This window comes from Aegilops tauschii, chromosome 3 (genome assembly GCF_002575655.3).
Source record: "Aegilops tauschii subsp. strangulata cultivar AL8/78 chromosome 3, Aet v6.0, whole genome shotgun sequence".
Classification (NCBI taxonomy): domain Eukaryota; kingdom Viridiplantae; phylum Streptophyta; class Magnoliopsida; order Poales; family Poaceae; genus Aegilops; species Aegilops tauschii.
The window spans coordinates 366,905,282-366,931,062 of NC_053037.3; the positions used below are offsets into that span (position 1 = coordinate 366,905,282).

General features: G+C 46.3%; 2 protein-coding genes across 2 annotated transcripts; one reads left to right on the forward strand and one right to left on the reverse strand.

The window, feature by feature from the left end:
- Nucleotides 1–17,628: 17,628 nt before the first annotated feature.
- LOC109785302 (uncharacterized) lies at nucleotides 17,629–18,643 on the forward strand. The gene is made up of 2 exons (XM_020343899.4): nucleotides 17,629–17,826; nucleotides 17,926–18,643. Exons 1-2 carry the CDS (start codon nucleotides 17,662–17,664, stop codon nucleotides 18,349–18,351), a joined length of 591 nt encoding a protein of 196 aa, XP_020199488.1. The 5' UTR covers nucleotides 17,629–17,661; the 3' UTR covers nucleotides 18,352–18,643.
- An 842-nt stretch (nucleotides 18,644–19,485) lies between these two features.
- LOC109785307 (AP-1 complex subunit mu-2) lies at nucleotides 19,486–23,475 on the reverse strand. Its single transcript, XM_020343904.4, has 11 exons — nucleotides 23,087–23,475; nucleotides 22,843–22,992; nucleotides 22,690–22,752; nucleotides 22,395–22,571; nucleotides 22,202–22,305; nucleotides 20,798–20,905; nucleotides 20,621–20,717; nucleotides 20,411–20,508; nucleotides 20,183–20,324; nucleotides 19,972–20,094; nucleotides 19,486–19,866 (listed from the first exon to the last, which is right to left on the reverse strand). The coding sequence occupies exons 1-11, from the start codon at nucleotides 23,213–23,215 to the stop codon at nucleotides 19,768–19,770; spliced, it is 1,290 nt and encodes a 429-aa protein (XP_020199493.1). The 5' UTR covers nucleotides 23,216–23,475; the 3' UTR covers nucleotides 19,486–19,767.
- Nucleotides 23,476–25,781: the final 2,306 nt, after the last annotated feature.

A 25,781-nucleotide genomic window follows, 5' to 3' on the forward strand; every position in this document is an offset into this window, starting at 1 on the left:
CTGGGTGATTTCGAAGAAAACCGGAGTGCCGGAGGGTTACCGGAACCCCCCTGGGAGAAGTAATGGGCCTTATGGGCCTTAGTGGAGAGAGAGGGGCAGCCAGGAGGGGCCGCGCGCCCCCTCCCCCTCTGGTCCGAATTGGACTAGGAGAGGGGGGCGGCGCCCCCCTTTCCTTCCCCCTCTCCCCCTTCCTTTCCCCCTCCTAGTAGGAGTAGGAAAGAGGGGAGTCCTACTCCTACTAGGAGGAGGAGGACTCCTCCTGGCACGCCAACAAGGGCCGGCCGGCCTCCCCCTTGCTCCTTTATATACGGGGGCAGGGGCACCCCATAGACACAACAATTGATCTATTGATCTCTTAGCCGTGTGCGGTGCCCCCCTCCACCATATTACACCTCGATAATATCGTAGCGGTGCTTAGGCGAAGCCCTGCGTCAGTAGAACATCATCATCGTCACCACGCCGTCGTGGTGACGAAACTCTCCCTCAACACTCAGCTGGATCGGAGTTCGAGGGACGTCATCGAGCTGAACGTGTGCTGAACTCGGAGGTGCCGTGCGTTCGGTACTTGATCGGTCGGATCGTGAAGATGTACGACTACATCAACTGCGTTGTGTTAACGCTTCCGCTTTCGGTCTACGAGGGTACGTGGACAACACTCTCCCCTCTCGTTGCTATGCATCACCATGATCTTGCGTGTGCGTAGGATTTTTTTTGAAATTACTACGTTCCCCAATAGTGGCATCCGAGCCTGGTTTTATGCGTTGATGTTATGCACGAGTAGAACACAAGTGATTTGTGGGCGATATAAGTCATACTGCTTACCAGCATGTCATACTTTGGTTCGGCGGTATTGTGAGATGAAGCGGCCCGGACCGACATTACGCGTACGCTTACGCGAGACTGGTTTCACCGTTGCGAGCACTCGTTGCTTAAAGGTGACCGGCGGGTGTCTGTCTCTCTCTCACTTTAGTTGAACCGAGTGTGGCTACGCCCGGTCCTTGCGAAGGTTAAAACAACACCAACTTGACAAACTATCGTTGTGGTTTTGATGCGTAGGTAAGAATGGTTCTTGCTAAGCCCGTAGCAGCCACGTAAAACTTGCAACAACAAAGTAGAGGACGTATAACTTGTTTTTGCAGGGCATGTTGTGATGTGATATGGTCAAGACATGATACTGAATTTTATTGTATGAGATGATCATGTTTTGTAACCGAGTTATCGGCAACTGGCAGGAGCCATATGGTTGTCGCTTTATTGTATGCAATGCAATCGCCATGTAATTGCTTTACTTTATCACTAAGCGGTAGCGATAGTCGTAGAAGCAATAGTTGGCGAGATGACAACGATGCTACGATGGAGATCAAGGTGTCACGCCGATGACGATGGTGATCATGACGGTGCTTCGGAGATGGAGATCACAAGCACAAGATGATGATGGCCATATCATATCACTTATATTGATTGCATGTGATGTTTATCTTTTATGCATCTTATCTTGCTTTGATTGACGGTAGCATTATAAGATGATCCTTCACTAAATAATCAAAGTATAAGTGTTCTCCCTGAGTATGCACCGTTGCGAAAGTTCTTCGTGCTGAGACACCACGTGATGATCGGGTGTGATAGGCTCTACGTTCAAATACAACGGGTGCAAAACAGTTGCACACGCGGAATACTCAGGTTAAACTTGACGAGCCTAGCATATAACAGATATGGCCTCGGAACACGGAGACCGAAAGGTCGAGCGTGAATCATATAGTAGATATGATCAACATAATGATGTTCACCGTTGAAACTACTCCATCTCACGTGATGATCGGACATGGTTTAGTTGATATGGATCATGTGATCACTTAGAGGATTAGAGGGATGTCTATCTAAGTGGGAGTTCTTAAATAATATGATTAATTGAACTTGAATTTATCGTGAACTTAGTACCTGATAGTATTTTGCTTGTCTATGTTAATTGTAGATAGATGGCCCGTGCTGTTGTTCCGTTAAATTTTAATGCGTTCCTTGAGAAAGCAAAGTTGAAAGATGATGGTAGCAATTACACGGACTGGGTCCGTAACTTGAGGATTATCCTCATTGCTGCACAGAAGAATTACGTCCTGGAAGCACCTCTGGGTGCCAGGCCTGCTGCAGGAGCAACACCAGATGTTATGAACGTCTGGCAGAGCAAAGCTGATGACTACTCGATAGTTCAGTGTGCCATGCTTTACGGCTTAGAACCGGGTCTTCAACGACGTTTTGAACGTCATGGAGCATATGAGATGTTCCAGGAGTTGAAGTTAATATTTCAAGCAAATGCCCGGATTGAGAGATATGAAGTCTCCAATAAGTTCTACAGCTGCAAGATGGAAGAGAATAGTTTTGTCAGTGAGCATATACTCAAAACTGGGTATAACAATCACTTGATTCAACTGGGAGTTAATCTTCCGGATGATAGCGTCATTGACAGAATTCTTCAATCACTGCCACCAAGCTACAAGAGCTTCGTGATGAACTATAGTATGCAAGGGATGGATAAGACGATTCCCGAGCTCTTCGCAATGCTAAAGGTTGCGGAGGTAGAAATCAAAAAGGAGCATCAAGTGTTGATGGTCAATAAGACCACTAGGTTCAAGAAAAAGGGTAAAGGGAAGAAGAAGGGGAACTTCAAGAAGAACAGCAAACAAGTTGCTGCTCAGGAGAAGAAACCCAAGTCTGGACCTAAGCCTGAGACTGAGTGCTTCTACTGCAAGCAGACTGGTCACTGGAAGCGGAACTGCCCCAAGTATTTGGCGGATAAGAAGGATGGCAAGGTGAACAAAGGTATATGTGATATACATGTTATTGATGTGTACCTTACTAATGCTCGCAGTAGCACCTGGGTATTTGATACTGGTTCTGTTGCTAATATTTGCAACTCGAAACAGGGGCTACGGATTAAGCGAAGATTGGCTAAGGACGAGGTGACGATGCGCGTGGGAAATGGTTCCAAAGTCGATGTGATCGCGATCGGCACGCTACCTCTACATCTACCTTCGGGATTAGTTTTAGACCTAAATAATTGTTATTTGGTGCCAGCGTTAAGCATGAACATTATATCTGGATCTTATTTGATGCAAGACGGTTATTCATTTAAATCAGAGAATAATGGTTGTTCTATTTATATGAGTAATATCTTTTATGGTCATGCACTGTAACGCCCGGATAATCAAGCTACAGTAATCCCACGCTAATGGTGCCACATCACCACAGTTACTGTTGCTAATCTACCGTTAGGTCCAACCGTTTTAAAATTCAAATTTGAATTAATGTCGACAATAAAAGTTTTTCAAAATTTAAAACAAAAATGTTCGCGAGATGCCAAATAAGGCATAGTTAATTATGGTGAAGTAAACACATTTTTAGAAAATGGCTAAATAATTTAAATTGAAATAAAACAGAAAAGAAAATAAATAAAAGAAAGAAAATGCAAAAGAGAAAGCAAAAAAAAGGAGAAGCCACCCGTGGGCCGTGGCCCAACTGGGCCAACCCCCAGGCCCAGCCGGCCACCCACCCCACCTTATCCACTCACCAACCCCCCACCCACTCCACCGACAGCCCCCGCTCCCCCCCCCCCGAAAAATCCCCCTCCTCTGCCTCCCCCGATCTGGATCGGGAGGAGACCACCGCCGCCGCCCGCCGCCGCCAGGAGCACGCGCCGCCTCGCCCTCGCCGGAGCACTCCCCCGCCGGCCTGCTTCCCCCTCCTCCCCTGCGTCGGTCGTCCCCATCACTCCTCCCCGCGCTCACTGCCCAGACCCCGCCCCCCCCCCCCGTGAGGACCCCCCTCCTTCTCCTCTTCCCCACGCCCCGCCGGTGCGTGCCCGCACGCGCCCGCCGTGGCCGCGTCCGGCCACTGCGCTCGTCCCGCCTCCGCCCGCCGTGGCCCTCGTGCCCCGCCCTGGCCACGGCCCCGCCCTGCCCCGGGCAGGCTACGGGCGCCCGTCGCCCATGCCCCGCCGCGGCGCGCTTTGCCTCGCCGGCGCCGTGCCGTTGGCCGCGCCTGGGCTCGCCCCTGGTCACGCCCGCGACCGCGCTCACCGCGCCCCGCGACCACCGCCCCGCCCTCCGGCTCCCGACGCTTCTCCTGCTCCGACCACCTCGGCCATGGCCTCGCCCTCCCCCGTCTCTCCCTCTGTCCCGTGGCCGCGCCACCGCGCCCGCCCCTCCGCGCCACTCTGCCCGCACCGGCGCCACCCCTCGCCTCCACCCACCGTGGCCCTTGGCCGCGCCGGCGAGCCCCGCCATCGGTGCCCTGGCGTCCTCGTCCCGCCCCGCGGGCGAGCGCTCGCTCGGGTGCGCCCGCACCCGTTGGACCAAACCCGCTATGGCCCCTGGGCCACTGCCAGGTGGGGCCTCGCACCCTGGGCCACTGCCCCTGGGCCCGAACCCCCGTGGCCCTATGACATATGGGGCCCAGCCCACAGAACGAAAAGAAAAAAATGAAATGATTAAAATAATAATAATAATAATAAACTAATTAATAAAAATTAATAAATAAATAAATAAATAATTAAAATTAAAAAATAATAAAACAAATAATAAAAATAAATTTAATTAATTAATTAATTAACTAAATTAATTAAGTTAATTAATCCTGTTTAAATTAATCTAATTAGTTAATTAATTTAACTAAACAGTAGTTAATTAGCTAACAGTCACTGACAGGTGGGACCCACCTGTCAGGTTGACCAGGTCAACGGTCAACGTTGACTGCTGACGTCAGCATGACATCATGCTGATGTCATAAATCCAAATTTCGAATTAAATTAAATAATTAATTAAATTCCAGAAATTATTAAAATCTTTAGAAAATCATATCTTTTAATCCGTAACTTGGATGAAAATACTTTCTACATGAAAGTTGCTCTGAACGACGAGACGAATCCAAATACGCAGTCCGTTCGTCCGCCACGCATCCCTAGCATAGTGAACCTGCAACTTTTCACCTCCGGTTCATCTGTCCGAAAACGCGAAACATCGGGCATACTTTCCCGGATGTTCCCCCCCTTCGCCGGTACCACCTACTGTCGCGTTAGGACACACCTAGCACCGCTCATTGTCATGTCACGCATCGTCATGCTTATGTTTGCATTGTATTTACTGTTTCTTCCCCCTCTTCTCTCCGGTAGACTACGAGACCGACACTGCTGCTGCCCAGTTCGACTACGGAGTTGACGACCCCTCCTACTTGCCAGAGCAACCAGGCAAGCCCCCCCCCTTGATCACCAGATATCGCCTATTCTTCTCTATACTGCTTGCATTAGAGTAGTGTAGCATGTTACTGCTTTCCGTTAATCCTATACTGATGCATAGCCTGCCCTTGCTTCTACTGTTGTTACCTTTACCTGTAATCCTACATGCTTAGTATAGGATGCTAGTTTCCATCAGTGGCCCTACATCCTTGTCCGTCTGCTGTGCTATACTATCGGGTCGTGATCACTTGGGCGGTGATCACGGGTATATACTTATATACTATATACATGACACATGTGATGACTAAAGTCGAGTCGGCTCGTAGGAGTACCCGCAAGTGGATCTTTGTGGCGGAGCGACAGGGCAGGTTGAGACCGCCTAGGTGAGAGGTGGGCCTGGCCCTGGTCGACGTTCGTGGTTACTTAACACGCTTAACGAGATCTTGGTATTTGATCTGAGTCTGGCCATTTGGTCTATACGCACTAGCCATCTACGCGGGAGTAGTTATGGGTATCCCGGCGTCGTGGTATCAGCCGAAGCCTTCGTGACGTCAGCGACTGAGTGGCGCGCGCCGTGTTGGACCGCTTTGACGTAACCGCCGTGATCGTGTGGGTTGCTAGGTCTGCTCGCGGCCGGGTTCGCAACGTGCAGGTGTGCATAGGGCGATGGGCCCAGACCCCTGCGCGCATAGGGTTAGACCGGTGTGCTGACCTCTCGGTTGTGCTTAGGTAGGGCTGCGACGTGTTGATCTTCCGAGGCCGGGCATGACCCAGGAAAGTGTGTCCGGTCGAATGGGATCAAGCGTGTTGGGTTATGTGGTGCACCCCTGCAGGGAAGTTTATCTATTCGAATAGCCGTGTCCCTCGGTAAAAGGACGACCCGGAGTTGTACCTTGACCTTATGACAACTAGAACTGGATACTGAATAAAATACACCCTTCCAAGTGCCAGATACAACCCGGTGATCGCTCTCTAACAGGGCGACGAGGAGGGGATCACCGGGTAGGATTATGCTATGCGAGGCTACTTGGAGGACTTCAATCTACTCTCTTCTACATGCTGCAAGATGGAGATGGCTAGAAGTATAGTCTTCGACAGGACTAGCTATCCCCCTTTTATTCTGGCAGTCTGCAGTTCAGTCCACTGATATGCCCCTTTACATACCCATGCATATGTAGTGTAGCTCCTTGCTTGCGAGTACTTTGGATGAGTACTCACGGCTGCTTCTCTCCCTCTTTTCCCCCTTTCCTTTCTATCTGGTTGTCGCAACCAGATGCTGGAGTCCAGGAGCCAGACGCCACCGTCGACGATGACACCTACGACACTGGAGGTGCCTACTACTACGTGCAGGCCGCTGACGACGACCAAGAGTAGTTAGGAGGATCCCAGGCAGGAGGCTTGCGCCTCGTTCGATCTGTATCCCAGTTTGTGCTAGCCTTCTTAAGGCAAACTTGTTTAACTTGTGTCTGTACTCAGATATTGTTGCTTCCGCTGACTCGTCTGTGATCGAGCACTTGTATTCAAGCCCTCGAGGCCCCTGGCTTGTATTATGATGCTTGCATGACTTATTTATGGTTTAGAGTTGTGTTGTGATATCTTCCCGTGAGTCCCTGATCTTGATCGTACACATTTGCGTGCATGATTAGTGTACGGTCAAATCAGGGGCGTCACATGCACCCTTGAAGAGTGGTCTATTTTTGTTGAATCTCGATAGTAGTGATACACATATTCATAATATTGAAGCCAAAAGATGCAGAGTTGATAATGATAGTGCAACTTATTTGTGGCACTGCCGTTTAGGTCATATCGGTGTAAAGCGCATGAAGAAACTCCATACTGATGGACTTTTGGAACCACTTGATTATGAATCACTTGGTACTTGCGAACCGTGCCTCATGGGCAAGATGACTAAAACACCGTTCTCCGGAACTATGGAGAGAGCAACAGATTTGTTGGAAATCATACATACAGATGTATGTGGTCCGATGAATATTGAGGCTCGTGGCGGATATCGTTATTTTCTCACCTTTACAAGATGATTTGAGCAGATATGGGTATATCTACTTAATTAAACATAAGTCTGAAACATTTGAAAGGTTCAAAGAATTTCAGAGTGAAGTTGAAAATCATCGTAACAAGAAAATAAAGTTTCTACGATCAGATCGTGGAGGAGAATATTTGAGTTACGAGTTTGGTCTACATTTGAAACAATGCGGAATAGTTTCGCAACTCACGCCACCCGGAACACCACAACGTAATGGTGTGTCCGAACGTCGTAATCGTACTTTACTAGATATGGTGCGATCTATGATGTCTCTTACTGATTTACCGCTATCGTTTTGGGGTTATGCTTTAGAGACGGCTGCATTCACGTTAAATAGGGCACCATCAAAATCCATTGAGACGACGCCTTATGAACTGTGGTTTGGCAAAAAACCAAAGTTGTCGTTTCTTAAAGTTTGGGGCTGCGATGCTTATGTGAAAAAACTTCAACCTGATAAGCTCGAACCTAAATCAGAGAAATGTGTCTTCATAGGATACCCAAAGGAGATTGTTGGGTACACCTTCTATCACAGATCCGAAGGCAAAACTTTTGTTGCTAAATTCGGAAATTTTCTGGAGAAGGAGTTTCTCTCGAAAGAAGTGAGTGGGAGAAAAGTAGAAATTGATGAGGTAACTGTACCTGCTCCCTTATTGGAAAGTAGTTCATCACAGAAACCAGTTTCTGCGACACCTATGCCAATTAGTGAGGAAGTTAATGATGATGATCATGAAACTTCAGATCAAGTTATTACTGAACCTCGTAGATCAACCAGAGTAAGATCCGCACAAGAGTGGTACGGTAATCCTGTTCTGGAGGTTATGTTACTAGACCATGACGAACCTACGAACTATGAAGAAGCGATGGTGAGCCCAGATTCCGCAAAATGGCTTGAGGCCATGAAATCTGAGATGGGATCCATGTATGAGAACAAAGTATGGACTTTGGTTGACTTGCCCGATGATCGGCAAGCCATTGAAAATAAATGGATCTTCAAGAAGAAGACTGACGCTGACGGTAATGTTACTGTCTATAAAGCTCGACTTGTTGCGAAAGGTTTTCGACAAGTTCAAGGGATTGACTACGATGAGACCTTCTCACCCGTAGCGATGCTTAAGTCTGTCCGAATCATGTTAGCAATTGCCGCATTTTATGATTATGAAATTTGGCAAATGGATGTCAAAACTGCATTCCTGAATGGATTTCTGGAAGAAGAGTTGTATATGATGCAACCGGAAGGTTTTGTCGATCCAAAGGAAGCTAACAAAGTGTGCAAGCTCCAGCGATCCATTTATGGACTGGTGCAAGCCTCTCGGAGTTGGAATAAATGCTTTGATAGTGTGATCAAAGCATTTGGTTTTATACAGACTTTTGGAGAAGCCTGTATTTACAAGAAAGTGAGTGGGAGCTCTGTAGCATTTCTGATATTATATGTGGATGACATATTGCTGATTGGAAATGATATAGAATTTTTGGATAGCATAAAGGGATACTTGAATAAGAGTTTTTAATGAAAGACCTCGGTGAAGCTGCGTATATATTGGGCATCAAGATTTATAGAGATAGATCAAGACGCTTAATTGGACTTTCACAAAGCACATACCTTGACAAAGTTTTGAAAAAGTTCAAAATGGATCAAGCAAAGAAAGGGTTCTTGCCTGTGTTACAAGGTGTGAAATTGAGTAAGACTCAATGCCCGACCACTGCAGAAGATAGAGAGAAGATGAAAGATGTTCCCTATGCTTCAGCCATAGGCTCTATCATGTATGCAATGCTGTGTACCAGACCTGATGTATGCCTTGTTATAAGTCCAGCAGGAAGGTACCAAAGTAATCCAGGAGTGGATCACTGGACAGCGGTCAAGAACATCCTGAAATACCTGAAAAGGACTAAGGATATGTTTCTCGTTTATGGAGGTGACAAAGAGCTCATCGTAAATGGTTACGTCGATGCAAGCTTTGACACTGATCCGGACGATTCTAAATCGCAAATCGGATACGTGTTTACATTGAACGGTGGAGCTGTCAGTTGGTGCAGTTCTAAACAAAGCGTCGTGGCAGGATCTACGTGTGAAGCGGAGTACATAGCTGCTTCGGAATCAGCAAATGAAGGAGTTCATATCCGATCTAGGTGTCATACCTAGTGCATCGGGTCCAATGAAAATCTTTTGTGACAATACTGGTGCAATTGCCTTAGCAAAGGAATCCAGATTTCACAAGAGAACCAAACACATCAAAAGACGCTTCAATTCCATCTGGGATTTAGTCCAGGTGGGAGACATAGAAATTTGCAAGATACATACGGATCTGAATGTTGCAGACCCGTTGACTAAGCCTCTTCCACGAGCAAAACATGATCAACACCAAGGCTCCATGGGTGTAAGAATCATTACTGTGTAATCTAGATTATTGACTCTAGTGCAAGTGGGAGACTGAAGGAAATATGCCCTAGAGGCAATAATAAAGTTATTATTTATTTCCTTATTTCATGATAAATGTTTATTATTCATGCTAGAATTGTATTAACCGGAAACATAATACTTGTGTGAATACATAGACAAACAGAGTGTCACTAGTATGCCTCTACTTGACTAGCTCGTTGATCAAAGATGGTTATGTTTCCTAGCCATAGACATGAGTTTTCATTTGATTAACGGGATCACATTATTAGGAGAATGATGTGATTGACTTGACCCATTCCGTTAGCTTAGCACTTGATCGTTTAGTATGTTGCTATTGCTTTCTTCATGACTTATACATGTTCATATGACTATGAGATTATGCAACTCCCGTTTACCAGAGGAACACTTTGTGTGCTACCAAACGTCACAACGTAGCTGGGTGATTATAAAGGTGCTCTACAGGTGTCTCCGAAGGTACTTGTTGGGTTGGCGTATTTCGAGATTAGGATTTGTCACTCCGATTGTCGGAGAGGTATCTCTGGGCCCTCTCGGTAATGCACATCACTTAAGCCTTGCAAGCATTGCAACTAAAGAGTTTGTTGCAAGATGATGTATTACGGAACGAGTAAAGAGACTTGCCGGTAACGAGATTGAACTAGGTATTGAGATACCGACGATCGCATCTCGGGCAAGTAACATACCGATGACAATGGGAACAACGTATGTTGTTATGCGGTCTGACCGATAAAGATCTTCGTAGAATATGTGGGAACCAATATGAGCATCCAGGTTCCGCTATTGCTAATTGACCAGAGACGTGTCTCCGTCATGTCTACATAGTTCTCGAACCCGTAGGGTCCGCACACTTAACGTTACGATGACAGTTATATTATGAGTTTATATGTTTTGATGTACCGAAGGTTGTTCGGAGTCCCGGATGTGATCACGGACATGACGAGGAGTCTCGAAATGGTCGAGACATAAAGATTGATATATTGGACGACTATATTCGGACACCGGAAGTGTTCCGGGTGATTTCGGAGAAAACCGGAGTGCCGGAGGGTTACCGGAACCCCCCCGGGAGAAGTAATGGGCCTTATGGGCCTTAGTGGAGAGAGAGGGGCAGCTAGGAGGGGCCGCGCGCCCCCTCCCCCTCTGGTCCGAATTGGACTAGGAGAGGGGGGGCGGCGCCCCCCTTTCCTTCTCCCTCTCCCCCTTCCTTTCCCCCTCCTAGTAGGAGTAGGAAAGAGGGGATTCCTACTCCTACTAGGAGGAGGACTCCTCCTGGCGCGCCAACAAGGGCCGGCCGGCCTCCCCCTTGCTCCTTTATATACGGGGGCAGGGGCACCCCATAGACACAACAATTGATCTATTGATCTCTTAGCCGTGTGCGGTGCCCCCCTCCATCATATTACACCTCGATAATATCATAGCGGTGCTTAGGCGAAGCCCTGCGTCGGTAGAACATCATCATCGCCACCACGCCGTCGTGCTGACGAAACTCTCCCTAAACACTCAGCTGGATCGGAGTTCGAGGGACGTCATCGAGCTGAACGTGTGCTGAACTCGGAGGTGCCGTGCGTTCGGTACTTGATCGGTCGGATCGTGAAGACGTACGACTACATCAACCGCGTTGTGTTAACGCTTCCGCTTTCGGTCTACGAGGGTACGTGGACAACACTCTCCCCTCTCGTTGCTATGCATCACCATGATCTTGCGTGTGCGTAGGAATTTTTTTGAAATTACTACGTTCCCCAACACAAGCACCCAAGAGTAATAAGCTTCTCAACTTGTAACTGGCACGTATCACCGTGGAGAACTCAAACCGATGCACCAAATGCAATGGCAAGGGCACACGGAGTGCCCAAGTCCTTCTCTCTCAAATCCCACCGAAGCAACTAATGCTAGGGAGGAAAATGAGAGGAAGAACAAGAAGGAGAACACCAAGAACTCCAAGATCTAGATCCAAGGGGTTCCCCTCACATAGAGGAGAAAGTGATTGGTGGAAATGTGGATCTAGATCTCCTCTCTCTTTTCCCTCAAAAACTAGCAAGAATCCATGGAGGGATTGAGAGTTAGCAAGCTCGAAGAAGGTCAACAATGGGGGAAGAACACGAGCTCAAGAGATAAGGTAGAATGGGGAAGAAGACCCCCTTTTATAGGAGGGGGAAAATCCAACCGTTACCCCCCAAAACAGCCCCGCAGAGAGCGGTACTACCGCTTGGCCAGCGGTAGTACCGCTCCCCCTCGCGGTACTGCCGCTGGGCCCAGAGCGGTACTACCACGGTGGTCAGGGCGGTACTACCGCACACGAGCGGTACTACCGCCTCCACTACCGCGGCTAGTACCGTAAAACCCGACACGGAAAAAGACCCCTCGAATCGAGGCAGTACTAGCACGAAGCCGCAGCGGTACTATGGCTGGGGGCTACCAGTGGTACTACCGCTATGGAGCGGTACTGCCGCTTGTAGCACCCAAGCGGTACTACCGCTTGGACCAAACAGAACTGCCAAAACTTCTTCATATGAGCTCCGAATTGAGCAAACTCAAGCTTGTTGGATACAAGACGACGAGTAGCATCAAAACAGCGACACGTAGAGGAAAGAAACCTCCAACCGAGAAGAACCGGCATAACCTCCAACATCGAAAACATCATAGAAGATGCGAGTGAACTCCGTTTTCGATGAACTCGAGCTTGTCATCAAGATGACCATAAGCTCCAAAACTCACAAAGAGAAGAACCAAACAAGAACCAATAAAGATGATGCAAGGATGCAATGGTTTGAGCTCTCTATGAACGATACGATCAAGCTACTCATCGAGAGCCCCCCTTGATAGTACGGCAATAGATACGGTAACCCGGTCTCCCAACTACCGTCATGAGACCGGTAAAATAGAAAACCTATCAAGAGAAAACCTTTGCCTTGCACATGGTCCACTTGAGCTAGATGATGATGATCTTGACTCCCTCAAGATGGACCACCTTTCTTGATTGCATTGGCTCGATGAAGACTAGTTGATTGGTCCCCCATACTCCACTATGGGTGAGCCACCCTTCCGCACATCTTCACAAGTCCATTGTCACCACAATGGCTTCAAGCATTTGATCTCTTCATGATGCTTCACTTGAACTTGCACACCGCAACCTAACCCCACAAAGAACTCTCACGAAGATCATGGGTTAGTACACAAAGCGTAATTGACAATGCTTACCACACCATGGGATCGCTTGATCCCTCCCGGTACATCTTCTACGCTTTGTGAGATGATCAAGTTGATTCACTCTTGACTTAGTCTTGATCAACCTTGACTCTTTCCAACTCTCTTCATTTGGATGATGTCTTGAAGGTAAACATGAATGATCACACAATCTTCTTCTTCAAGACATGCTTGCAATAAGCTCAACTCTCACATGACCAATCTTTGGATAATTCCTTAATAACACCTTGGTCACCACATAAACTCCTTGAAACCAACACATGAACTTCAAGAAATGCCTACGGACAAATCCTTCAAATATAACTCAAGGCAACCATTAGTCCATAGAGATTGTCATCAATTACCAAAACCAAACATGGGGGCACCGCATGTTCTTTCACAACCTCTCTTGGCCGAGCCCCGCCGTGGCTCGCCGAGGCCACCCTGCTCCCTCTGCAGCGCCCCACCGCCTCTCGCCGGCGGCTGCGCGCGCCCCGCCGCTGCCTCAGTGGGCGCCTTGCCTCGCAGTGCCTTATCGGGCGAGCTGGCGCCCGTCGCCTGGCTCCACCCGTTCGCTCGCACCCGATGCCCGCACCCGCTATGGCCCTCTAGGCCACTGACTAGGGGCCCCACGTCCCAGAAAACTAAAAAAGAATTAAATAATAATAAATAATAATAATATAATTAATTAATTAAGATAATTAATTAACTTAATTAATCTAATTAAGCCTAATTAATTAACCTAATCACTTTAATTAAATTAACTAATCCTGTTTAGTTAACTAAGTCAATGACCAGTGGGACCCACACGTCAGCGACCCAGTCAACACCTCTGTTGACTGCTGATGTCATGCTGACGTCAGCATGCACTGTTCTGGATAATGTTGAATTAAATTACTTACATAAATTCTAAAAATGATTTAAAACTTTAAAAATTAAAATAAAATAATCTGTAACTTGGGTGGAAAAACTTTGTACATGAAAGTTGCTTAGAACGACGAGACGAATCCGGATACGCAGCCCGTTCATCCACCACACATCCCTAGCATAGCAAACACGCAACTTTTCCCCTCCGGTTCATCTGTCCGAAAACGCGAAACACTGGGGATACTTTCCTGGATGTTTCCCCCCTTCGCCGGTATCACCTCCTACCGCGTTAGGGCACATCTAGCACCGCGTTTGTCATGTTATGCTTTGTGATGCTTTGATTGCTCTGTTATTTATTGTGTTCCTCCTTCGTTACTTCTTTCCGGTAGACCCCGAGACTGATGCCGGTACCCCTGTGATCGACTACATCGACAACGAACCCTTCTTGCCAGAGCAACCAGGCAAGCCCCCCCCCCCTTGATCACCAGATATCGCCTATTCTTCTCTATATTGCTTGCATTAGAAGAGTGTAGCATGTTACTGCTTTCGGTTAATCCTATTCTGCTGCATAGCCTGTCATTGTTGCTACAGTTGTTACCCTTACCTGCTACCCTACTGCTTAGTATAGGATGCTAGTGTTCCATCAGTGGCCCTACACTCTTGTCCGTCTGCCATGCCATACTATCGGGCCGTGATCACTAGGGAGGTGATCACGGGTATATACTATATACTTTATATACATGACACATGTGGTGACTAAAGTCGGGTCAGCTCGTTGAGTACCCGCAAGTGATACTGATGAGGGGGCTGAAAGGACAGGTGGCTCCATCCCGGTAGAGGTGGGCCTGGGTTCCCGACGGCCCCTGACTGTTACTTTGTGGCGGAGCGACAGGGGAGGTTGAGACCACCTAGGAGAGAGGTGGGCCTGGCCCTGGTCGGCGTTCGCGGATACTTCAATTAACACGCTTAACGAGATCTTGGTATTTGATCTGAGTCTGGCCATTTGGTCTATACGCACTAACCAACTACGCGGGAACAATTATGGGCACTCGACGTCGTGGTATCAGCCAAAGCCTTCGTGACGTCAGCGACTGAGCGGCGCGCGCCGCATTGGACCGTAAGCTCATGCTTGTATTAAGGGGGCTAGGTCTGCTTCCGGCCGCGTACGCAACGTGCAGGTGTGCAATGGGCGATGGGCCCAGACCCCTGCGCCATAGGATTTAGACCGGCGTGCTGACCTCTCTGTTGTGCCTAGGTAGGGCTACGACGTGTTGATCTTCCGCGGCCGGGCATGACCCAGAAAAGTGTGTCCGGCCAAATGGGATCGAGTGTGTTGGGTTATGTGGTGCACCCCTGCAGGGAAGTTTATCTATTCGAATAGCCGTGTCCCTCGGTAAAAGGACGACCCGGAGTTGTACCTTGACCTTATGACAACTAGAACCGGATACTTAATAAAACACACCTTCCAAGTGCCAGATATAACCCGTTGATCGCTCTCTAACAGGGCGACGAGGAGGGGATCGCCGGGTAGGATTATGCTATGCGATGCTACTTGGTGAATTTACCATCTACTCTTTTCTACATGCTGCAAGATGGAGGAGGCCAGAAGCGTAGTCTTCGATAGGATTAGCTATCCCCCTCTTATTCTGGCATTCTGCAGTTCAGTCCACCGATATGGCCCTTTACACATATACCCATGCATATGTAGTGTAGCTCCTTACTTGCGAGTACTTTGGATGAGTACTCACGGTTGCTTTTCTCCCTCTTTTCCCCCTTTCCTTTCTACCTGGTTGTCGCAACCAAATGCTGGAGCCCAGGAGCCAGACGCCACCGTCGACGACGACTCCTACTACACCGGAGGAGCCTACTACTACGTGCAGCCCGCTGACGACGACCAGGAGTAGTTAGGAGGATCCCAGACAGGAGGCCTGCGCCTCTTTCGATCTGTATCCTAGTTTGTGCTAGCCTTCTTAAGGCAAACTTGTTTAACTTATGTCTGTACTCAGATATTGTTGCTTCCGCTGACTCGTCTATGATCGAGCACTTGTATTCGAGCCCTCGAGGCCCCTGGCTTGTATGACTTATTTATGTTTTAGAGTTGTGTTGTGATATCTTCCCGTGAGTCCCTGATCTTGATCGTACATGTTTGTGTGCATGATTAGTGTACGATTGAATCGGGGGCGTCACAGGGACCCTCGGGCACCCCCCCCCCCCCCCTCGACAGGCGTCTATCCTTTCTCAAAAACGTTATTGACAAACAAATTGACTTGGTCGAGGGTATAAATTTCATATTGTGTAATGGTTCACCTATGGTTGTTTTTTGCTTTGTACTCTAGTTAATCATTAATAAGAATGGTTATGTTCATCATAGTGGTCTAGAAGCTGAGGGTTTAAGCTCCTTTCCCAAAAGAGAAAAAAAATTAGGGCAAAGATATGATCTTTTCGCCTTATGCTCCTGCGTCGACCTCCATTCTAATCCGCTCCCAATGTAAACGCACGAGGCGAGACATCGCCGTGCCCTGAGACCGACCGCTGCCTCACCTACACCCCCTAGGTTAAATGGGCTACGCCAAGCTTGTGAGAATGGTAGCTTGGTTATCTTTTATGTACTTGCATTTTTTCTGTATTTTTCTCTTCTAATTTTTTTATTTTTCTTTATATTTATATTTACATTTCTATAAATCCACTAAAGTATATTTTAAAAATATTTTATTTTTATGAATTTTGCAAACAATGTTCTCTGTATATTGAAGAAATGTTCACGCAGCTCAAAAAAGTATCTAATTTTTTAATAAAATTTTCATGACACTCCAAGAAAAGTTTACACATAAATAAAAAAATGTTCATGACATTTAAAAACATGTTGGTAGCATTGAACAAAAATGTCCACACGTTTGAAATGTTATCATGACATTTTTTTTCTATTTTTTATGAATTAATAAATATTCATTGACGCAATTTTTCAAAAAATATTCATGGCATTGAAAAAAAAGTTTTCATAACCTTTAAAAAATGTTTGTAGCATCTACAAATTTTTGACACGTTTTTAATGTTCATGAAAATTTAAAACAGTATTCACAAAATTTTCTTAAAAATACCATAACATATAAAAAAAGTTGTTCATAACTATTTAAAAGAATTTTTCATGAAAATATAATATTTGGTTCGTGCAATTTTGGAAAAATGTTCATGACATATTACAAAACTATCCATAACTATTGATAGAAATGTTCACAACATTTAAAAATGTTCAAACGTTTTAAACTGTTCACAAAAATGTAAAATATTATTCACGCTATTTTTAAAAAATGTTCATTACATATTAAAAAATGTTGAATTTCTTTATACAAAAGAAAGTGAGAAAACATAAAACAAAGGAAAAGCGAAAAGAGGAAAACAAACAGGAAAATATGAAAAGAAATAGAGGAAAATGCAGTAAAAATGAAAGAAAAATAAGACCGGATGGAGGTTTCTAAAACCTCTCTCCTAGGAAGGTTACAAATCTCTCCGATCCGGTATGTAGAAGATTCCTAAAACTGCTTGTTGGGCCAATCCGGACGATCCGGTACGCAGAACTTGGGCCGACCCTAAGCTTGGGCGTAACATTTTCAAGTTTTGCTTGTGCAACGAGTTCTTTTTTCAACTTTATCACTAGTGCCTTTCACAAGGCTATCACCTGACTGTCACACAAAGAGAAGAAACTCGAGTCAATATTAACGACGGAAGAAAGCTACAACCAAGGGTGGCCAACCAGAACCCCGCAGAAATTTACGGCTACCTTTCACTCGCAGTCCAGGCCCGTGCTCTCTACCACTACTAGTTAACCGCTTTCTTCTCAAGCGCGAACAGGATCTTCTTTTATAGCCTCTCCAGTCCTCGTCTCTCCTCTTTAGCCCACGTACCCTTCTCCCCTCCTTCCAGCACCCACCAATGTTACTACGCCTCCTCGCGCTGATCTTTGCCGCCGTCTTGGCGGCGTCCTCCAGCTCCATCGATGCCCGTGCGATCCACCCTATCTTCCTCCCCTTCGGCGACAGTGGCCGCCGCCTGATCGGCATCCAGAGGTGCGAAGAATGCTTCGGCATATGTCAAGAGGTACATACATACGGTGGATGAATCTACAACGTGCGTGCTCTGCAGATCAAACATCCTTACGGATACGTTCGCGTGTCTGTCATTTGTGCGTGCGTGCAGGTGCACTACAGAACGCTGTGTAGCACGATGGCGACGCTGCCCGGGGTGACGACCCCGCAGCAGCTCCTGGACACGGCCCTGCGGGTGACGGCGGCCAAGTCGGCCATGGCGGAGATGCGGCTCGACGAGGCGATGAGGGCAGGCCTGGGCAACACCATCCCGATGATGTCGTCGCTGCAGTCGTGCAGGGACAGCTACGCGTCGCTGACGGACTCGCTGGGGAAGTCGCGGACGACGCTCAAGAAGGGGGGCAGCCGCGACGATCTCATGTCGGAGCTGTCGGCGGCCAGCACCTACTCCACCGACTGCCGGGACATCTTCGGCGAGCGCCCGGAGCTCAAGTCGCCGATACGCGGCGCGCAGCGCCACATCATGCGCCTCGTCAGCAACTGCCTCGACCTGGCTACCGCCATCAGGCAGCCCTGAGCGAGCGGTGGACGATGCAGGCCAGCTTCCGGTTCTGTTCTGTGCACCTGACGTTTCTTGGACACCATTCAGATTTTGGCATGTAGTGTTAATTATTTTCCGCATTACGTGTATTTTAGTCTAGTATGTAGATTTGTCGTCTAGGATGGGTATTGCGTTTCATAGGTGACCTGAGGATAGAGAAAAAATGTCTTTAGTTGACGCCGGGAGGAAACTCGCAGGTTTATTCTACTCTGTACGCAGAACAAGTTATATTTGTCAGAATGGATCTTCTTTTTTCGTTCAGCTTATACATGGCCAAATTCCCCCTTGGAAAGATGCAGCATTTGCATTAGTCTCTGACTCGGTAAGCCAAGCTCACTGAGTGCTCCCTCCGTTTCATCTTAGTTGTCGCTACTCGCTCAAACAGATGTATTTGGCATAAATAATGGTGATACTAGGGAAATCGGAATGCCCCATGGGAGCAGATGTATTTGACATAAATAATGGTGATACTAGCGAAATCGGAATGCCCCCTGAAATGGAAGGGACATCGTCAATCAAAAATCAAGCATTCTTATTCATCCATATTATTTTACTAATTAGTATCGTAGGAGGGAGTTATTTAACCACTAAAATACGTCTAGATACATGAATTTCAGCCACAACGAGAACGAAGGGAGTACTCCCTCCACTGGTCTGGCACGCCTGGGAGAAGACAGAGAGCCCAGGTCATACCATCTTGCCCTTGCTTTCTTGTGAAGAATTTCATATGTTTCAAGCCAGAGCTGTCGCCACACGACACGCCTATCTCCAGGAGACGGCTTTGTAGAATTACAGGTGCGAGCCATCACAGCACAGCATCAGCACGCTTAGGATGTCTCAGAGCGGAGTGCTCAAGATGCAAGTGAGGAGGCGATCATGCCAAGGTCTCGTTAGCCGGGGCGGAGGAGGTCCGGATGGAGGATCGCGTTGAGCTCCACACAACAGCCGCCAGCTGTTTTTGGTTTTCTTTTCTCCCTCCACCATTCTATAGACTACAGAAAAGCCTGGAATAGCTTCAACCCAAACTTCAAAAGCAATATTCATGTGCTCATTTATCAAAACAATCAGCTCTATATTTTTCCGTGTGGGACAAAAGGAAATAAAAACAAATTTGTCACCAAAAATAATAATAATAACAATAAATCAATTATGATACAAGTTAACTCGTCCAAAGGAAAAAAAGCAGTGTTCTTCTTTCTCAAAACTGTACTTGATGTGTAAATTACAGTGACAAGCCACAAAAAAACCTTGCGCGCTACAGCTTTTTGGGAGATGACTTCCATGTTCATTGCCCAATTCATCTATACGCTGTAGCGAGCAAGAACTATGTATTCCAAAAGCCTCACAGCTTCATTGGTGTCTTCCTTTTCTAGTAGCCACACCACAGGAAACTCATATAAGTCTCAGTTCGTATTCACCTGCCATGGTAATGTATCTAACCCACGGAAGCGCCTGGTACCCACTCTTTTCAATGATCTTTAGATAGCGAACCTGTGAAGTACATAACGCCATACTTTTTACTCGAGGTGCCATAGAAAAACATACAATAGTACCTGTGATGATATAACAAACTCGTAACAAAGTTAGTCTCATCACCTGAATACCCGATACAGTGAAATATGGTATTTCAAATTTCACCCGTATCGGTGCCTTCTTTTCAGGGACTGCTTCTTCCGCACTTATACTTGGTAGACTAAACTCCGCTCTGCACATGTACTCCTAAGAGAGCAAGCAAGTTCATGATATTAGCATACTTTGACTAGGATCACAGGAGCCAATGGATTCATTTGAAGTCGGCCATACTCACTTTGCCACCAGGAAATGATTTTACTTTCCAGACCATTGCATCTCTCTCAGGTGCATATGCAGCAGAACCCATTGAAGTTCTTATATTTGGGTTTGTGGCATCTGAAGGAACAGGAACTTCAATTTCAACATTTGTTGCTGTGCTGCAAATGAAGAGGGAAAAAAAACATGACTTTCAAAAGGCACCAGTGTAACACAAGCAAGCCAATTTTTGTTACGGACGCAGCACCTTCTTTCCTTAAACTGACTTCTTGCCTTAATCATCAATTCTATCCGGCTTCTTGAATGTTTTTCAACCTGGGCTTCCACCCAGATAAGAGGTTTCACCTGAATGGCATAAAAGGTGCGCAGGCACATGAGAATGAGACAAGAAAAACAATGAACTTCCAAGTATATATGAAGTCTCTTGTAGTTCTAAAGCACAATCAGGAAGAAAAACCTGAGTGTTGAGCCTGTATGTCATCAGATCAAAAGATCCATCTGGAGGGATGAATGATATCGTCCTGTCATTCTCAAATCTGGCCAATCGCACACACCTTGTAGCAAAATAGAGAATGGTCATGCAGATGTTCTGGTGTAATAGACTTGATGGGGAAAAGGAAATACTATTGCTTACTGATGAAATTTGATATCATCAAGATCTATTGCCTTCCCTTTAGTTGCTCGCCCCTGAGCCTCCAAAAGAACCTTGTCATTCAACCCGAGTTTGCACTCGGGCATTCCACTGTTTCAAATCAGTATTAGTGGGGTCATGGATGTGTATCTGAATACAAGGAAACATACTAACATAGATAACAAATATATTTAGATGGTACAAAAGCTTGTCATCAGGAAAATAAATAGGAAGCAACAAAGTCTAGCAATCTATAAAGCACGGTCATTTCTGATATACTAATTTCAAAATGAGCTTGATATTCCAGTTATGCTTCACATTTCAAAAGAATCAAGGTTTGAATTGGCAATGTGAAGCAATATCAATGTTCAGAGTCTAAATGATTTGTGCCTGCCTTAAATTTCATTTTGTTTTATGGTTGAAGGACCTCTTTGTATGATACAAGACAGATTATATATGATGCATGATGAGTACAGAAAATATCAACCTGACATTTACCAGCGCAGCATACTCTTCTCTTGGTACCAAATTTGGCACCTTTCAAAATTTCATTACTGATAGTGATTATTTAGTAACTTTTGGTATTAACTTGACTTATGATTATCAGGATATAGCATGTCCAGCATAACTTGCTTTGTGATTACAAACCAATAGATACCAACTCCTAACTGCAAGGTCCACAGTGAAAAGGCAAAGTTTAGGTAAAGTAGGGGATTTCAAGACCAATATCGCTAGTATACTCATCTTTCAATACCAGATTTAGAACATCTTCCAGGCTTCCAGCTTTCTTCTTTGATAATGATTACTTAGTAACTTTCGGTATTAACTTGTTCAATGGTCATCACTCACAGCTCAATGCCTCTACCATAACTTGTTTTGTGGTCATTATGGTAGAAACCAATGAAAAGGATAGCATTTAATTCAGGTAAACTACAAGTTATCAAGGCCAACAGCACAGTTGTGTACAACATTGTTGCAAATCAGTACACAGGAGGGAACCACGAAGCTTATCGTTAGGTTTCTGAGAACTCGTTCCTGAAGTCTAATCTTAAGTTTTAACTAAGACATGCATTCCTACGTGAGCATGAAAAGCACATGTGTAGCATATGCTGCCAATATAATAATGATATTTGCCCAGAACACCCTATGGCCCAATGTCAAGCAACAAATCTACAATAGTATGCAAAAGAACATGCACTTACTTCACTTAGGTCATCACTAATTGTTCAACTGTATGATAAATAGAATTCTAAAAGGGCACGGAAATAGGTCCTGAGTGCTTCATTTATCTATGAGACAATGTAAACGATCTTTACTCTTTAGCAAAGTGATCTATATTGAATTATTCAACACAAACATTTCAGACTATCATACTGCTAATTACCACAAATGATATTGCAAACTCACCTCAAATATGTTCGCATTTTCAGTGCCCCAACAACATCTGATCTCACAATCTGCCCATTGCTATTAACAAGAATGTTAACACTCTCCACTACATCCAAGAACACCTGGAAAAGCAGGGATTCGGTACTTCGTCAAGTACAACCAAAGCCTTTCCGACCACATAAAAAGAGCGAGCAAAGATAAATCAACCTACTTCGTTCTTTTTGTACCGAATCCCCTCACTCCTCCATGAGACAGCATTTGTCACAGCCATAGGTGGTCTCTGTGAGACCTCCATCTTGTATGCATCTGTCTTGATGAACTCGCTTAAAATCTTTGCCTCGGTGTATTGTGGATACCCAAAATCCATCATCTCATCAAGCAACTCATACTACATATAGAAGATACAGAAAAATCATGTGTCAAATCACATCAATTACCAGCAAACTTGAAAACAGCTGGCACGTCATGCCCCCCAACCCCAATTCCTATCACAAACAGTTACATACCACGACGACAAAGTTATCTCTGAGTGATTCCTCCTCCAATTCCTCGAAATAGTGCTTGAACACCTACACACACAGGGCGCGCAAAGTACATGAACAAATTAGACGCTCAAATTCCCAATGTGCCGCTTGCAAATATGAGGCGGGCATTTATACATCGACAACGCGGTGGAGGAAGAGGAGGATGCTAGCGGCGTTGCAGTTTTGGCGGGAGGCGGTGAGGAGGAAGACATTGTTATGTTGTATGAACATGTAGGTGACGCCCGCGTCGTCGTAGACCACCGGCGAGTACGCCTCCGCATCGCCCTGTCGTTCACAACAACTTAGCGCGAAGCCGCGGCAAGGATCCTAATAGCACTGCATTAGAGGCGTTGAGGATTGCGAGGGGGTAGGTTGCTACCTCCTTGTCGAGGAGCTTGGTGAAGAAGCGCTCGGCCTGGACGGCGGTGACGTCGCCGCGGAAGTCGCGCCAGACGAGGACGCGGCCCTTGATGTCCAGCAGGAACAGCGCCGACACCGCGCCGGCCATCGGCGCGAAGCGCGGTGGGATCTCAGTCGCTCGCCGGATCTAGATCGTCCTGCCGACGGACATGTGGGGCGGTAGCCGCGGCCGGGCGAGAGGGGCTCGCCGGATCCCGGCGGTGAGTTGGCGCGGATCGGGGTCGGGGTGCGGGGATCGTGGGGAGTCGGAAATGGAGGGGGTGACGAGGGGGAGGGCAGCCGAGCCGGGCAGGGTCCGGTTGGTTTTCCTCTGTTCCACAGTACGCTGCCTGTCTCGGCCGGTATGGTTCTGTATCAGTACGGAGCTGCTGCCTCTTTTGCCTAGTGGGATTTTCTTTTTTGGACAATGCACGACGTTGGAGAGTTTCTCTACTGCTTAAAAAGAACCTAATGTTTTTTTTCCGAAAAGGGGATTCCCCGGCCTCTGCATCAGAACGATGCATACGGTCATCTTATTAAACAAATAAATAGGTTCCAACAAGGTCTTCAAGTCTCCAAATGAAAATAAAAAGGAGCTCACACAGAGCTAAAAGGGTTAAAAGCCAAACTAGCCAAATAAAGGACGCCACAACCGGCTGGCAAAAAAAAGATAGGTAAACTAATTGCATGCCCTATTACATGACCGCCATCCAAACCGGTTGAAGATATCCCGAGCTACCATCTCCCAGCGGATAGATCCAGTAACCAAACGCTCCCTGGCCTCCGTCGGAGTGCAACGCCGTGGCTCGGAAAATAACCTGCAAAAAAGAATGTGTGTTGTCCTGTTAAAAACCAAATCATTTCTGCAATTCCAGAGTGCCCACAACAAGGCACAGACTCCTACACGAATATGTCTCGCTAATTCGGGCTCTATCCCGTTAAGCCACGTTCCAAATAACGTGTTGACAGAACTTAGTGGAGTAATATTAAAAGCAATATGAACCGTCCGCCATAAAACTTTGGCTAGCGGGCAATCAAGAAAAAGGTGTTTGATCGTCTCATCCCGATCACAGAAACTACACCTAGTAGGTCCTGTCCAATTACGCTTTGTCAAGTTGTCCTTGGTTAAAATAACTTGTTTATGGACAAACCACATAAACACTTTGATTTTCAAAGGGACTTTGACAGCCCAAACATGTTTGGAACTAGGAATCGAGCTTGAATTGATAACATCAACATATATTGATTTAACTGTAAATACTCCAGACCTAGTAAGCTTCCAGCATAATTCATCGGGTTGTTGAGAAAGCTGAACCTCCATCAGTCTACTTACTAGAAGGAGCCATTCTTCCCAACGATTCCACACCAGCGCCCTTCTGAACTGAATATTAAGGGGGATAGATTGAAGTACCGTTGCAACAAACACCTCACGTCGTTGAACAATACGATACAAAGACGGGTATTGAATGGCTAAGGGTGTCTCTCCGAGCCAAGTATCCTCCCAGAAACGCGTACTAGCACCGTTACCAATAATAAACTTTGTCCTATTAAACAGGGATAGTTTGACTTTCATAAGCCCTTTTCAAAAAGGTGAGTCAGTCGGCCTTACTGTCACCCGAGACAAAGTTTTGGTTTGAAGATACTTGCTACGGAGGATTTGCGCCCAAGTGGCATCAGTCTCACTTTATAACTTCCACAACCACTTGCTGAGAAGACATCTGTTCTTAACTTCAAGATTCTCACTACCAAGACCCCCTTGGTCTTTCGGTCTACAGATGATATCCCATTTGGTAAGACGGTATTTTCTTTTAAGTTCATCACCCTGCCAAAAGAATCGTGATCGATAAAAGTCCAGTCTTTTCCTAACTCCAACTGGGACTTCGAAGAACGACAAAAGAAACATAGGCATACTCGTGAGAACCGAATTTATCAGAATTAATCAGCCTCCGTATGACATGAGCTTGCCCTTCCAGCAACTCAGTTTCTTTTCAAATCGGTCCTCGATGCACTTCCATTCTCTGTTTGTCAGCTTACGATGGTGGATTGGTATTCCTAAGTATGTGAAAGGTAAAGCCCCCAAATCGCACCCAAACAATTGCCTATAAGCCTCTTGTTCGTCATTGGCTCTACCAAAGCAGAACAACTAGCTTTTGTGAAAGTTAATCTTTAACCCGGTCAATTGTTCAAATAAGCATAACACCAGCTTCATATTTCTCGCTTTGGCCAAGTCATGCTCCATAAAAACGATTGTATCATCGGCGTACTGAAGGATGGACACACCTCCGTCAACGAGATGAGGTTCCAGGCCACCCACTTGACCAGCCTCCTTAGCCCTTCCTATCATAATTGCCAACATATCAACTACAATGTTGAACAGGATAGGAGACATCGGAGCCCCTTGTCTCAGGCCCTTATGTGTCTGGAAATAATGACCTACTCCGTCATTCACTTTAATTCCAACACTCCCTTTTTGCGTATACGATTCAACCTGGCGGCGCCAGGCTTCATCAAATCCTTTCATACGCAATGCATGTTGGAGGAATGGCCATTTGACTTTATCGTACGCTTTCTCGAAATCCACCTTAAAAACAACTCCATCTAGTTTTTTCGAGTGAATTTCATGGAGCGTTTCATGAAGGACCACCACCCCCTCTAGGATGTTTCTGTCCGGCATG